Source organism: Carlito syrichta, unplaced genomic scaffold, assembly GCF_000164805.1.
Source record: "Carlito syrichta isolate Samal-C Ts95f unplaced genomic scaffold, Tarsius_syrichta-2.0.1 Scaffold303226, whole genome shotgun sequence".
Classification (NCBI taxonomy): Eukaryota; Metazoa; Chordata; class Mammalia; order Primates; family Tarsiidae; genus Carlito; species Carlito syrichta.
The window spans coordinates 200794-215292 of NW_007247322.1; the positions used below are offsets into that span (position 1 = coordinate 200794).

At 42.7% G+C, this 14499-nt stretch overlaps 1 protein-coding gene across 3 annotated transcripts in view; it reads left to right on the forward strand.

Moving 5' to 3' along the window:
* The first annotated feature begins 633 nt into the window (after positions 1–633).
* SART3 (squamous cell carcinoma antigen recognized by T-cells 3) overlaps positions 634–14499 on the forward strand; it is a 40364-nt gene continuing 26498 nt past the window's right edge. For all 3 annotated transcript variants that reach the window (XM_021712385.1, XM_008058137.1, XM_021712386.1), the window contains exons 1-3: positions 634–967; positions 11378–11504; positions 12773–12877. In XM_021712385.1, the coding sequence (XP_021568060.1) occupies positions 653–967; positions 11378–11504; positions 12773–12877 (547 nt within the window). In that variant the 5' untranslated portion in view covers positions 634–652. The remainder of the gene's footprint in view (positions 968–11377; positions 11505–12772; positions 12878–14499) is intronic.

The window sequence follows — 14499 nt, forward strand, 5'->3', positions numbered from 1 at the left end:
GAAAGCTCAATCTATATGCCAATGCTTAGTAATTAACTAAGAGTTTCTAAAGAAATGCCTATTCATGTAATATCTTGCTATTGGTGCACAGGTTAGGATCTTATAAAACAGGAAAACCCACACATGTATTGAACGCCTGCTAGAGATGAGGGGTTTCCATAAAGGGGAGGAATCTCTTCGGGAAACGAATTTTCCTCCGTAATGGTGTCATCGACCCTTCCCCGAGCCCTTGGAGTTTTCTCAGCGTTTGAGGCGCAGTTGCTGGGGAGACGGCACCACGCGGGACCACAGTAAGCGTTGGTAAGGCAGGGATACCGCTTGAGAATCACTTTGACCTTCTCAAGATGGCGCCGATCCCGTGCCTACAGACACCGCGCCGGCTCCGGGACTTCCGCCGTGGCCTCCACTTTCTGCCTAAAGACCCAACTTCTGTCCGAAGTTGTGACGGAATACGTGCCACGTTAGTGAGTTTGTTTTCTGCTGGTGGAGGCGTTCATAAGGCTGGAGATACGAGACGAGCGCCGTATATTCGGAGGTTCCCCTTCCTCGGAGGCGAGGAGACGGAGTTTTGATCAGGCTCCGTCGCGGGCAGCCCCGACCTTAGACGGCCCTCCGCGGCCGCGGGAGGACCCCGAGTCTCTGGGAGCGCAAGATGGCGACGGCGGCCGAACCCGCGGCTGCGGAGCCCGAGGCGGAGCCCGAGGCCGGGCGCAGGGCTGACGGGGAGGAGGATGCGGCCAAGGCGGCTGAGACGAGAGGGAAGGCGTCGTCGCGGGCGGTGGCCGCCGCGACGAACACGACCCCGGGGCCCGGCTGGGATCGGCCCGAGGAGGACGTGAGCGAGAGCGACGGCGACGAGGAGTTCGCCATGGCCTCCTCCGTGGAGAGCTCCCTGGGAGAGTACGAGTGGGAGTACGACGAGGAGGAAGAGAAGAATCAGCTGGAGATCGAGCGGCTGGAAGAGCAGGTAGGCCTGGGGGCGGGCGGCCGGCGCTTCCTCTCCGGTCCTGAGGTCGCGGGGTCGCGTCCCGCCTACCGGGTCCCCGGTGGCCACGAAGGCAGCAGGACCTCACGCGCTCTGTGAGTTGCGGGAGCACCTGGCGCTGCGTGCCCAAGTCTTCGCAAACGTTATCCCCGGCATCCTCGCCACGGCCCCGTGAAGGAAACCGAGCTAGCCTCACTTGGCGGGAGGAAACTGAAGCGCCTGTAGGAAAGCTTGCTCAGGATGACATGTCTTGAGAGTGGCGAGCCAGTCCTTGCACTCTGAGCCGGCTCCAGCACTCCCGCTCTTGACCACTCAGTTAAACCGTGTCCAGCTGTCGAAGTACAATCTTACTCGCAGAGAGAATGTTATTTTCTTGTAGGAATGACGCTGGTGCCATTTGGAGCGGTAGGAAAGTTGCTGACCGACCCCAGTTCAGGATGTTCCACCCCTGTGCGTGCTTGGCAAATTTCTAAACCTCTCTGAGTTTTGGCTTCCTTATCTGTGGCTTGGGAGCCACACTTCCTGCCTCTTGTAACTGTGTGAACGTTAATTAAAGCCCAGTGCTTGCAGCTGGTAATAACTTGATGTCTAATGTTGTAACCTTATGAGGTGGTGGTATGTCCTGTATAGCCCAGGGTCCCAGCAGGAAATTGGCGGCACATGCAAATTAACAATAATTTGAGAAAAGGTCAGTAAAGGGACAACTGTTTATAAAGATATGGGCAGGGAAATCAGGAGTGAAAGTTTAGGATCCCACAGCTGGCAACAGCACGATTTCGTGCTGATAGTTAGGCCTGAAGGGAGGGCGAAAGTGTTACCGGGAGAAGGGATGTTCCTCCCCGTGTGAGACTGCTTGATGATGAGTTCTTGTGTTCATATTTGGAATGAATTTGCAGACAGACAGAGAAGCAGGATGAGCAAGTAGCTTTATTAAGCAGGGAATTCACTCCGGAGAAAGGCGAGTGGGCAGAACAACCTAGGGCAATCTGCTGCTTCTGCACCCAACTATTTTTGAGCTGTAACTTCTATTCTTAGGGTCTTTTAGGGGTGAGTTTTTCCTATAAATGGATGGTCTTGGGACTGAATCTCTGTTACTTCTCTCTCACCTCGGGTGGGGGAGTTTCAGGCCTTATAGGGTCATACCAGTATTGTCAAGGCATCAGGTGTATGATGGGGGTGGGGGTGAGAGGCTCCCTTAGGGTAGTCTTATGTTAGTACTGTTGTAATGAAGGTATAACGTAGATTATGGTTATCTTAGGTCAACCTTGGCAATTGATGCACATGCTCCAGGGGTCTCTAAGCTAGTTCTTGCCTGTGTGGTCAGCTTTACCAACCACAAGTGTCCTGGACAGATGGACTATAGTGCAGCAGGTATCTCTGATAAGGGCCTAACGGGTAGGTGTGACCTTTCCTACAACAAGATCACTTGCTTGTATGCATGGTTCTGCACCTACTGCTGCAGGCTTCAGCAAGTTTGGAACTTTCTTACAGCCCTGAAGCTTTTCCTAGTCTAACCTGCCTGCTCTATCAAAGGGAGTGACTGGCTACCTGAACAGTTGTGTGGAAAGGGCTCCTGAGGAGGGCTGCTGACAACTTGGTTCGAAGGAGGCAGCTTCAGTTTCTTGTCAGAGGTTGGAGTGGAGGCAGAAAATATCCTGACCTCCGCTTCTTCCTTTCTTTGATCTTCCGCCGAGCAAACCCACCCGAAAGCCAGAGAACCAGGATACCATAAATGTGGTCTTCACTGGGCGACATAGGACAGGGAGGAGAGGGTGGAGTGGATTTACAGGGCCAAACAGGAGAGACTGAGCACATTTTCATTTTACAGATGAGAAAACTCAGACTCAGAAAAAATGATGAGATGATATGCTTAAAGTTACTTGTGGTAGGATTTGAATTTCAAAGGTTGCCTGTGGACCAAATGCCATCCAATATGAAATCAGTCAGTGACATGAAGTTGCTCACCTAGGTTACTTTCTTAATGCTTCTGGGTGTCAGTTTCCTTACAGTGTCCCCTCAGGCACTGGTATTTTTGTTATGTTACAAACTGGTGATAACATCCTTTGGTACAGCTTGTCCTACTGATCACTACATCTGATTGTCCACGGAACTAGTTGGAGTAGGCAGGTGGGTACCATTTCTACTTTTTGTAAATAGATTTCTGAAGCTAATTTAGTTTTATTCATTCAGCAAACACAGTATGATGTGGGGTACCAGACTGATGCCCCAATCCCAGTTGATATCATTTCTTCAAACTGCTACCCTTGAACCTTTGGATGAGCTTATTATTACGTGAGGTGGGGGAGGGGAAGCTTGGGACCTGAGATGTTAAGGCCTCCATGAGGACTCACAGTCTACTTGGGAGGCAATGGGTCAGAGCAGAGGTTTCCTGGCTGCTGGTGCTTGGGAGTTGTGTGTCCTGCCATAGGTCACCAAGGGTGGGAAGGTGACCACATGGGATGGGGCCTGGCAAGTGACAGTGAATTAAGCTCCTCTGGTCTGAGCCTCTTTGTCCTGGGGTCTAGGAAATGGACTTTTTCAATTTTTCCAAACCTCCCTGCTGACTCCTCTTAATCCCATAGCCTCTGGTTCCTGCTGTAGCTGCTCTGTGGTGGCGCATAATGATGAGTAACTTCCAAATTGGTGTGTGGAAAACTTGACCTTGCCCTATTTGTGACTTCTGTTTGTCATTCTTGAGTGTATTTTATGAAAGCTGGCAATTTGTGATGGTATCTGCCCCTGTAACAAAAGCAAAGCTTTTCCATGATTTGTGTTTGTGTGGAAATAAAAATAGCATATCATAGTGCCTCAGGCAGCTTTTGTCGGTTCATGATGGAGCAGTACAGACAACATGACTTTGCAACCATGTATAGGCCAATGCCTTCCGCTCAGGGGAAATTCCTCGTGCAAGTAATTTCAGCTCTCAGAACCTCAGGTGTCCCAATTGGTAAAATGGAGGTTGTAATAGTGCTTCTCTCACAGGGCCGTTCTGGGCCTTCAGTGTTGCAGTGCACATAAATTTTCTGGCACAGTGTGGCGCATAGTAGGTTCTAAATAAAGACGCACTCTATTCTCCTTTCCCTGCCACTGCTGTGATTGCACCAGTTGTTTTCTTGCCACCAGACCTCTCCGTTACTTCTCACCCCCTTTCTAGGTACAGGTAGGTGTGGCACCTTTTTCACATACTTGGGAGTCGGGAAGTCAATAAGGAGATCATTTTGTGATTGGCTCCCTTCTCTTGCCTTAAATCGTCTTAAGTCGTTAATGATGTTCCCAGACTAGAATAGACTAGCACATGTATTTATTTGTCAGTATTGGTTGAACAACACGGAAGTGTTTCTTTGAAATGCATTTAATAAGCACTTCGAGTACTTGCCCATATATAGTTCTTCATTGTTTTGGCTTAAAAATCAGAAGTTTAGACCAAAAGCCATTGCTTGGGGCAGTTTCTCTGCGTGCCTGACTTTTATACCCTTTTCTTCTGCTACCTACTCATGGTATTCGTATGAGGGACACTAACCAGCAAGGGATCTCCCTCTCCTGCTCATGTTCCAAAGGCACATTCAGACTCAAGTGAGCGCATAGTGGTGGTGTGACAAGGAGAACCTTGAATGTTCTTCAATGATGACAGTATATATTTCTCAAACTTCACTTCTTTACTATTACTTTGTGTGACACACTTGACAACTGATTTGGAAACATCCGTGTGTCATGACAGCTCATTTAAGAACCAGAGTTTTAGCCGGGCTCGGTGGCTCAACCTGTAATCCCGTGCCTTTGGGAGGCTGAGGTGAGTGAATTGCCTGAGCCCGCGGGTTCGAGACCCGCATGGGCAACTTGGCAAGACCTCATCTCTACAATAAATAAAAAATTAACCAGGCGTGATAGCGCGTGCCTGTAATTCCGGCTACTCGGAAGGCTGAGGCGGAAGGATCCCAGGAGTCCAGCAGGTCGAGGCTGCGGTGGCCCAGAGCGGCCACTGCACTCCAGTCTGGGCAACAGAGTGAGACTCCAACTCAAAAAAAAAGAACCAGAGTTTTACTCCAGTTCTTTGATGGTACAAAGGAGAGAAACACAGCCAGCTGTGTCCATTGCTTTTTCAACCTATCATGTGATTAAGGAGTGGGTTTAACTTGCTAGGTTTTATAAATCATGTGCAGAAGAACATTGCTAAATGTCTTAAGAATTAAAAAAAAGTTATAGATTGTGTTTTTAATCTGTGATTGATACTTCTTATCTTTTTTGTATGTAATTTGATAAATACAAAGCAGATCACATCCTGTACTAAAGTTTCTCTAAGTTGCTATTTCTAAGTCAAACTGGGAGTCACAGTCCTAGATCTTGAATTCATTTTAGTTGATACAGCCAGTGCCCCTGTAGCGGGAAGACAGAGAGATCGTGACACCGAGACTGTTACAGGAAGTGGCACTTTATTACACTGGCCAGCACAGTGGGCTTGAGCGGCTAATGCGTCCAAATCGAGCCCCCCAGAACAGGAGAAGTGGGGTCTTATACCCTTGTTTAGGTAAGGGAGGGGATCTTGTTGAGTGATTACATATTTCCTTTGGAATCTTACAAGGTTGTACTCAGCAAAATCAGGTTTTTCAAAGAACAAATGGTTTTCAGGAACTTCAGGGTTGTAAACCATTAACTTCAGAAGAGGGGTTTTGGATAAGTCTGTGAATTAGTTACTATTTTGCATTTCCATGAAAGGGCCAGTGTCTGACCATTTGGCCTTTCTTAAACAAAACTTGCCTGGTGCCTGGCAGGTCTTTAAAGCTTGCAGCTTGCTTTCAAAAGGAAATACCTTTAACTGCTACCAACTCCCCTTTCTGCCACATCACCCCCTCTGTCATAGTTTTCCGTCTGCACGGGTCAGTTTCTGGACTGTCTGTTCTAGTCAGTTTGTCTATCCTGTGCTAACTCTGCTGTTTAACTTATTATTGCTAAGGCTTACTGTATGATTAGACAAATCCCCTCACTGCTGGTGTGTTTTGGCTTTTTCATACTCATTTTATAATTATTTTGTCAAGGTATGTGAAAGACTCCATTTTTTATTGGAATTACTTTGAATTTATAGAATATTTAAGGGAGAATTGATCTTTGCCATAGTGATTTTTCTACCTGGAATTGGGTGTATAACTCCATTTACTTAGGTCTTTAATATCTTTCAATAAAGTTTAGAATCATTTCTCCATGCAGGTTTCACATATGGTTTGTTAGTTACTTTGTAGTGTTTGTTTGTATATGCTATCCTATTTAAAATTACATTCTAAAGCTTGCTGGTTTATAGAAATGAAAATTTTTTTATGCTGGAAAAAACACATAAAATTAAACAACCGCCCCCCGCCCCAGCCCTTGGTAACGGGCATTCTGCTTGTCTGTCTGTGGATTTGACCCCTTTACATCTCTCATAGTGGAATCAGATAGTATTTGTCTTTTTGTGTGTAATTGATTTTTATCCATTGCTTTTATTGCCAATTTCCTTATTTCTTATGATTTGTTTGAAGATTAGATTGCATTCACAGTTCTCATCCTTTTCTCTCTTTATGTCATGAATTTCTTTCCCTTGTAGGATTGTTCCAGCCTCAGGCCTCTACTACAGGGTTAAATAGAAGGTGATACTCGGATTCTTTGTGGTGTTTTTAAAAAGACTATTAATGTTTTATCATTAGGAGTCATGTTTATAGTAGATTTTGTAGGTTAAGGAAATGTTTTTCTTTTCTTAGTGTGTTGATTTTTAATCGTGAATAGACATTTTAGCAATATTTCTTCATTAAGATGATTTTTCTTTCTCAAATCTGCTAGTGTGGAAAATTATACTAATTGGTTTCCTCCCTTCCTGCAACCTCAAATTCCTGGGCTCAAGCAATGCTGTGCTCTAGCCTCAGCCTCCCAAAGTGCTGGGATTACAGGTGTGAACCGTTGCGCTGGGACTAATTGATTTTCTAAGGTAAAACCGCTCTTACATTCTTGGGATAGACCTAACTTGGTCATTGTGTATTATTCTCTTTATGCGTTTCTGATCTTTTAAGATTTTATTTAGGATTTCTGTATCAGTTCTCTTGAGTGAGATTGGCCTGTGGTTTCTTGACTTCTGTGTGCCTGGTATGAAAAGAGACTCCAACTATGGATCAGATGTAAGACACACAAGGTGCTTGCCCATGGAGCCTTCAGTGATGATGGACATAAATAGGGTGATGAGATGGGAAACAGCTTGCAGCAGGTAGCTGGCTCCTTGAGACCCCACTAAGGGAGTGAGGTTTGATAAGATACCTGAAGGTGAGAATGAGAGGCCAGGGAGAGAGGCTTCTGGGCTGACAGAGCCGCACGCAGGTGCCCAGCCCTGAGGCTGGAGAGACTGTGGAATGTTACCGAGGGAGTTACTGAAGCTGGTCGTGGTGCTGGGCTGGGCAGAGCCTGAGATACGGTTGGAGAGATGAGCAGAAGCATGCCCCGGCTTGCACAGAGGCAGGAATTTCCACATTGTTCCAGGGTCTCTGAGAAGCCAGGAAGGCCTTTTACTATTAGAATTCATAGAGAAAGTTGTTGGGTTCTTGTTTAAAAACCCTGTAATCTTTTATATTTGTATTCTGCAAATGCTTGCTCCTTGTTCCCCTCTGTTTGAAAGGTCACAGCCTGTTGTTACTTTGTTGATCTCTGTGTCTTTCTGCCAGACTCAAGCTGTCTTGATCTTTGTAGCTATATAGGAGGTCTTAGTGTCAGGTTGAGTGCTTCCTTCCACTTTGTTCTTTTTCAAGATCATTTTGAGCTATCCTAGGGCCTATGCCATCCCTATACATTTTAGAATAAGCTTGTTTATGTCTGTAAAAAACCTTGTTGCGGTCTTAATTGGAATTTCATTAAACCTACAAGTCAATTTGGGGAGAATTTACTTCTTGGCTGTTGAGTCTTTCAATGCTAAATAGTCTCTCCCTTTTCAGGTCTTTTATTTCTTTTCTCAGCATTTTATAATTTTCAGCATACAGATTCTGTAAATGTTTTAAATGCACACTTGAGTATTTCTTTGGTTTTTTTGGAGTGATTATAAATGGTATTGTGTTTTAAGATTTGATTTCCACATGATTTTTTTGTTGTTGTTGTTATGCTTATCTTGTATTATGTGACCTTGTTCAACTCACTGTTGAAGGTTTTTTTTTTTTTTATTGATTCCTTGGGATTGTCTACTTAGACAATCATATCATCTACAAATCAGAACAGTTTTTATTTCTTTTCAGCCTGTATATCACTTGTCTGGTTGAACAGACTAGAACTTCTAGGACTTTGTTGAAAAAGAGTGGTAAGAACAGGCATCTTGTCCTGATTTTAGGAGGACAGCATTCATTCTTACCATGAAGAATGGTCTTAGCTGTAGGTATTTTATAGCTGCTTTTTATCAGGTTTAGGTAGTTCCCCTCCATTTCTAACTTGCTGAGCATTTTTATCATGAATTGTTGGATTTTGTCAAATGGATTTTCTGCATCAACAGGTGCCATGATTTTTCTTCTTTAGCCAAAATTTTGATATAGTGGATTACAGTAATTGATTTGCAAATATTGAATTAGCCTTGTATATCTGGAATAAATCCCACTTTGTCATGGTGTTTAATTCTTTTTATACATCGTATTTAGTTCTTGAAGTTTCTATTTCTAGAGTACTGTTTTAGCTGCACCTTACTTATTTTGATTTGCTGTAATTTCATTTTCATTAAATTCTATGTATTTTAAAATTTTCTTGGAGACTTCCTCTTTGACCCATAGTTTATTAGGAAGTGTATTACTTAATTTCCATGTGTTCAGAGATTTTCTACTATTAATGGTTTCTAATTTGATTCCATTGTGGTCAGAAAAGATACTCTGTATGATTTCATTTCTTTCAAATTTGTTGAGGTTGTTTTTTTTTTTTGAGTAGGAGTCTCACTCTGTCATCCAGCCTGCAGTGCAGTGGCATGCTCACAGCCACTGCAGCCTCTACCTGTTGGGGTCAGGCGATTCTTCCACCTCAGGCTTCCAAGTAGCAGAAACTACAGGCATGTGCCACCACGCTCGGCTGATTTTTTGACTTATTGTAGAGATGAGATCTCACCAAGTTGCCCATCTGGTCTCAACTCATGGGCTTAGGCAGTCCTCTCACCTTGGCCTCCCAAAGTACTGGGATTATAGGCGTGAGCTACGTTGCCCTGGCCCCTGAGGTTTATTTTGTGGCTTAGGATGTGTGTTGTTGGGTGGGGTGTACTGCATATATGCACATTAGGTCATGTTATTGATGGTGTTGTTGAGTTCTACATCCATGCTGATTTTCTGTTTAGTTATTCTTAAAAATTCAATTTTTTTGTTTCCTTTTTAAATTTTAAATTAAAAAATTTTTTTTCCAGTCTGGGCACGGGGTAGCTGTGAGCATGCCATTATACTCCAGTCTGGGCAACAGAGTGAGACTCCCAACTCAAAAAAAATTTTTTTTCCTTCTACTTTCTTATATTGGTCTTGTTTTTAATCAGATTAATCATATTCAAGTATCTAGTAGTTCTGTCAGTTACTGAAAAGAAGGATGTTCAAGTCCCCAAGTATTATTGTTGATGTATTTCTTCTTTCAGCTCTATTAGTTTTTGTTTCATGTACTTGGAGGTGCTGTTGTTTGGTTCATATGCTTTTAGAATTGTTATGTCTTTCTGGTGGAGAGTGATCCTTTTATCACTGTGTATCATTGCGTGGTATAACTCATTTGTTTCATAATTTTCTTTGTTCTGATGTCTAGTTTATGTGATATTAACATGTCCACTTTGACGTCTTTTTAATTAATGCTTACATGGTATATCTTTTCTTACTTTCAATCAACCTACCTATGTCTTTGAATTCAAAGTGAGTTTCTTATAATCAGCATATATCATTGTGTTTTTTATCCATTCTACCATTCTCTCCCTTTTAATTGGTAACTGTAGACCATTTATGTTTAAAGTAATTATTGATATGTTAAGTCTCAAGCCTGCTATTTTATAATTTTCTATATGCTGTCTGTTTCTCATTCTCCTGTTTCTCTTTTTTTTTTTGAGTTGGAGTCTCACTCTGTCGTCCAGGCTGGAGGGCATTGGCACGCTCACAGCCACCCCAACGTTGACCTGCTGGGCTCAGGCGATCCTTCCGCCTCGACCTTTCAAGTAGCCGGAGCTACAGGTGTATGCTGCCACACCTGGCTAATTTTTTATTTATTGTAGAGACGAGGTCTTGCCAAGTTGCCCAGACTGTCTCGAACCCATGGGCTCAGGCAATCCACTCACCTTGGCCTCCCAAAATGCTGGGATTATAGACTGAGCCACTGAACCTAGCCTTGCTTCTCTTTTCTTAGCTTCCTGTTTGAATATCTGTTAGATTTCCATTTTGATTTATTTGCTTCTGTATATTGCTTTGAATAGTTTTCTTACTGCTTGCTTTGGGTATTAAAATATACAGATTTCACTTACTTGACATCAGTGTTTTACCACTTGAGTAAGTGTGGAAATCTTCCATTTCCATCATTTTCCCTCCTCGCGTTTGAATGTTATTGTTTTGGGTATCAAATGTTGAAATGTTTGTTTCATTATCACATATAGTTTGGAAACCTCATGAGAGGAGAAGGATCATCTGGCTGCACGTCCCCATGTTTCTGCTTTTGTTCTTCCTTTCTGATGCTCTAGGTTCTGTTATCTTTTCTGTTTGAAGGATTTCCTTTAGCTATTTCTTCCAGGGTAGGCATGTTGGTGACATTATTTTAATTTTCCTTTGTCTCAAATGCATGTTAGCTTTCAGAATATTTAAATTTGTTTTTTCTTTTAGTGTGAAAAGTTTGAAACGTAAAAATAAACCTTTATGTACCTGTCACCCAGCTTCAACAGTTACCAGTCTGCTGCCATTATTTCTCCAGTGGGGATTTCCATCTTTTTTGTTTAGTAAAATGAAAGAGCTCTTACAAGGGGCTTGGCAGGGACTGAAGGACATTACAAAATTACCTTTTAAAATCCTCACAAGACCCTTGATAGCTGGAAACTAGTAGTATCCTTGTTTTATAGATGAGGAAGAAGATGCTTAGGAAAGTTAATAAATTGCCTAAGGTAACACAATTTTTGTTTACCTGTTTCATTAGAATGTGTCCTATATTTCAGGGAGAACCCAAGTGTCTTCTAATGGGAATTGTAATAGATTTGAGAGAGCCTTATGTTCACCATAAAAACCTCTTCTTTCATTTTGTCTTTCTCTTCCTGAGGGTAAATGTTGCAGTGCTGTTCATTGGTTCTCCCACATAGCACATTTATGTCCTGTACTTTGATGTACAGAGATGTACTTTGTCACCAGTGGTGACAAAAGTGAAGTTACTTAGATAATGGCGTTTGAGATTTCAACTTGTTTATTTTCCTGTTAGTTATCTATCAACGTCTATGACTACAACTGCCATGTGGACCTGATTAGGCTGCTCAGGCTGGAAGGGGAGCTTACCAAGGTGAGAATTGCCCGTCAGAAGATGAGCGAGATCTTTCCCCTGACTGAAGGTAAGCTTTGGCAGTCAGGCTGCTTTTAGAAACATGGAGAATTGAGATGGGTACATTTTTTCAAGGCAGAATGTAGGATGTGCTCCTTATAGAAAATTTGGAACATGTAGCGTAGTGGAAAGAAGAAAGCCCATCATTCAAAGCATTATCTTGTAGTTTTTTTGCAAAATGTAATTGTGGTCATATAGCACTGATTCACGTTTGGAATCCTGGTTTTTTTTTTTCTAACATTATGACAAAATCCTTGTATGTAATTAGACTTTACCTCTGCTCCCATTCCAGTATTTATGTATTTAACCTTTTCTCTTGGAACCAGAAAATTACAGATATATTATAAATAAACTTTTATAAACAGTTTTTCATGTAAATTTTTCATGTTAATTCTTCTACAGTAGTTGGGCACTTAGTTTATTTCTGCTTATTTGGCTATTAGAAAAGTAATTGCACTGAACAACTTTATAGCTAAAGCTCTTAATATTCATAAGCGGTCTTTTGGGAAGGAGTTAGAAAACCTTGGTCCTAGGTCCAGCCCTGACCATCTTATCTTCCTTGTGCAAAGTGCAACTGCCAAGTATAGATGCTGAAATTAGATAGCCCAGATTCATCCCTGGCTAAATGTCTCACTAGCTGTGTGACCTTAAGCAAGTTATATAAACATTCTGAGACTCAGTTTTTCAAGCAGCAAAATGAGGACAACAGTCGTTTCTCTCTAGTAAGTAGTATATGACAGAATGAGGTTAACTCTTCTGTATACAACATGGGAATACATGCCCCTGGCATGTTGTCAATCCTTAGATAGATGTCATTGTTATTCATGTTACTATTACTTGCCTTATAGAATTGTGATAAAGACTAATTGAGAAAATATATACATAAGTACTTTGCAGAATATAAAATGTACAGCAGTTGAAGGATATTATTTTAGTTATTTGATCTTACTCGAAAGCATAAAAGCTCCTGTGTACTTGATAACAGGTTTTAAGAACTAAATTCCTGGGACTGGGTGTGGTGGCTCATGCCTGTTGTCCCAGCACTTTGAGTGGTCAAGGCGAGAGGATTGCCTGAAGCTGGGAGTTTGAGATCAGCCTGGGCTACATAGTGAGTCTTTATCTTTACAGAAATTATAGAAAAAAAGAGTAGAATTTCTGGGACCCACGCCAGACTGTGTAAGATGGATGAAATATTTGTGTGCTGCTGCCTCTCTGTGAAGTTTGTTTTCAGCCTGCCCTTTGGGAAGGTGGTAACACGGGGGTGCTATTGTCTCGTAGAGCTCTGGCTGGAGTGGCTGCACGATGAGATCAGCATGGCCCAGGACAGCCTGGACAGAGAGCATGTGTACGACCTCTTTGAGAAAGCTGTGAAGGATTACATTTGTAAGTTTCCGTGGGTTTCTTTGGGGTGTCTAGCCGTGTCATCTGGATCAATTTCTGCTGTGTGGACTCTGTCGTGAGATGTTGCTACCAGAAAAGAGAATGTTGGTCTCATGAATTAAGTTCTGCCATCTTATCATTGTCTTTGATCTTGAATTGAGGATTTTTGGCTTAAAAATAAAAGTGGAAGAAGAACTGGTAGTAAGTGAATGAATCCACTCATACCCAGCATTTATTTGACAGAATTTACATGGTATTTCCAGGTAATTAAAACTTACCTTTTACACATTGAATAGATTTTTAGCTGTTTGGACAAAATGTTTTTACAAAATATATTAAAACATTAAAAGAAAACCTTTTGTTTTGAAATAATTTGAGAGTCACAGGAAGTTGCTGAAATAGTAAAGAGAAGTCCTGTATGCTCACTTCACCCAGATTCCCCCAATATCTTATAACTATAGTACAGAAGCAAAACCAGAAAATTGGCTTTGGTACAGTGTGAAAATAGACATTGTACCACATGTATGGAATGTATAACCATTACTACAATCCACATGCAGGACTGCTCTGTCCTCACTTGTAGACATTTTGCTGGTGGAATTGAAGTATGGAAGCCTCACCTCCCTTTAGGCCCCTTTACCCTCCTTTGTTTGTAATATAATGGTCTTCAGTATTTTCTCTGCTTGAGTTGAGGACCGCATCAGACAATGCCATGGACAAAATACTTTTAAAGCCATTCAAAAAATTTCCCTTCAGCCGGGCTCGGTGGCTCAGCCTGTAATCCCGCGCCTTTGGGAGGCTGAGGTGAGTGGATTGCCTGAGCCCGTGGGTTTGAGACCCGCCTGGGCAACTTGGTGAGACCTTATTTCTACAATAAATCAAAATGAACCGGGTGTGGTAGTGTGTGCCTATAATTCCAGCTACTTGGAAGGCTGAGGCGGAAGGATCACTGGAGCCCAGCAGGTTGAGGCTGTGGTGGCTGGGAGCGGCCATTGCACTCCAGTCTAGGTGACAGAGTGAGACTCCAACTCAAAAAAAAAAAAAAATTTCCCTTCTCTTCCCTGTTTTTGATTCTCCTGACTTCCCACTGTGGGCATATTTCCTTGTGAGAGACAATACTTAGAACATAGACTGTCCTGATGTAGAGGATTGTTTGTGTGCCTTTACCAGCCAAGAAGAATCGAGCATTTTTTTGCTATTTATAACCTGAATAATGAAAATAGTGGGTATTTTACGAATATAAAATGATGCTGTGTGTTTTTAAGAGCTGTGCCTGTGCCTCTGCAGCAGCCCACGGGTCCTCCTTTGGCGTCACTTCGACAATTAGCCTTGCGTGGTGTTCCCTTGTCTTCTGATGTCTCGGTCATTGTTAAATCACAAGTTATCTTTCTCTGAGGATCTGTAGCTCTCCCCAGACATTTTTGGTCCTTGATGGTTTTATAGTCATCTCTGCTGTCAGGCCTTTGCTGTCCCCTGGTGCTGATAGCAGTGTGCCTTACCTTCCACCAACTACTTGAGGCCTACTGTGGGACTTGAAGCAGAAACCCAAGCATCTTAGATGATGCCTAATAAGTAGTTTTGAACGTGGGACTCGTGTTATTTTCAGGAGCTTAGTACTTAGAAAT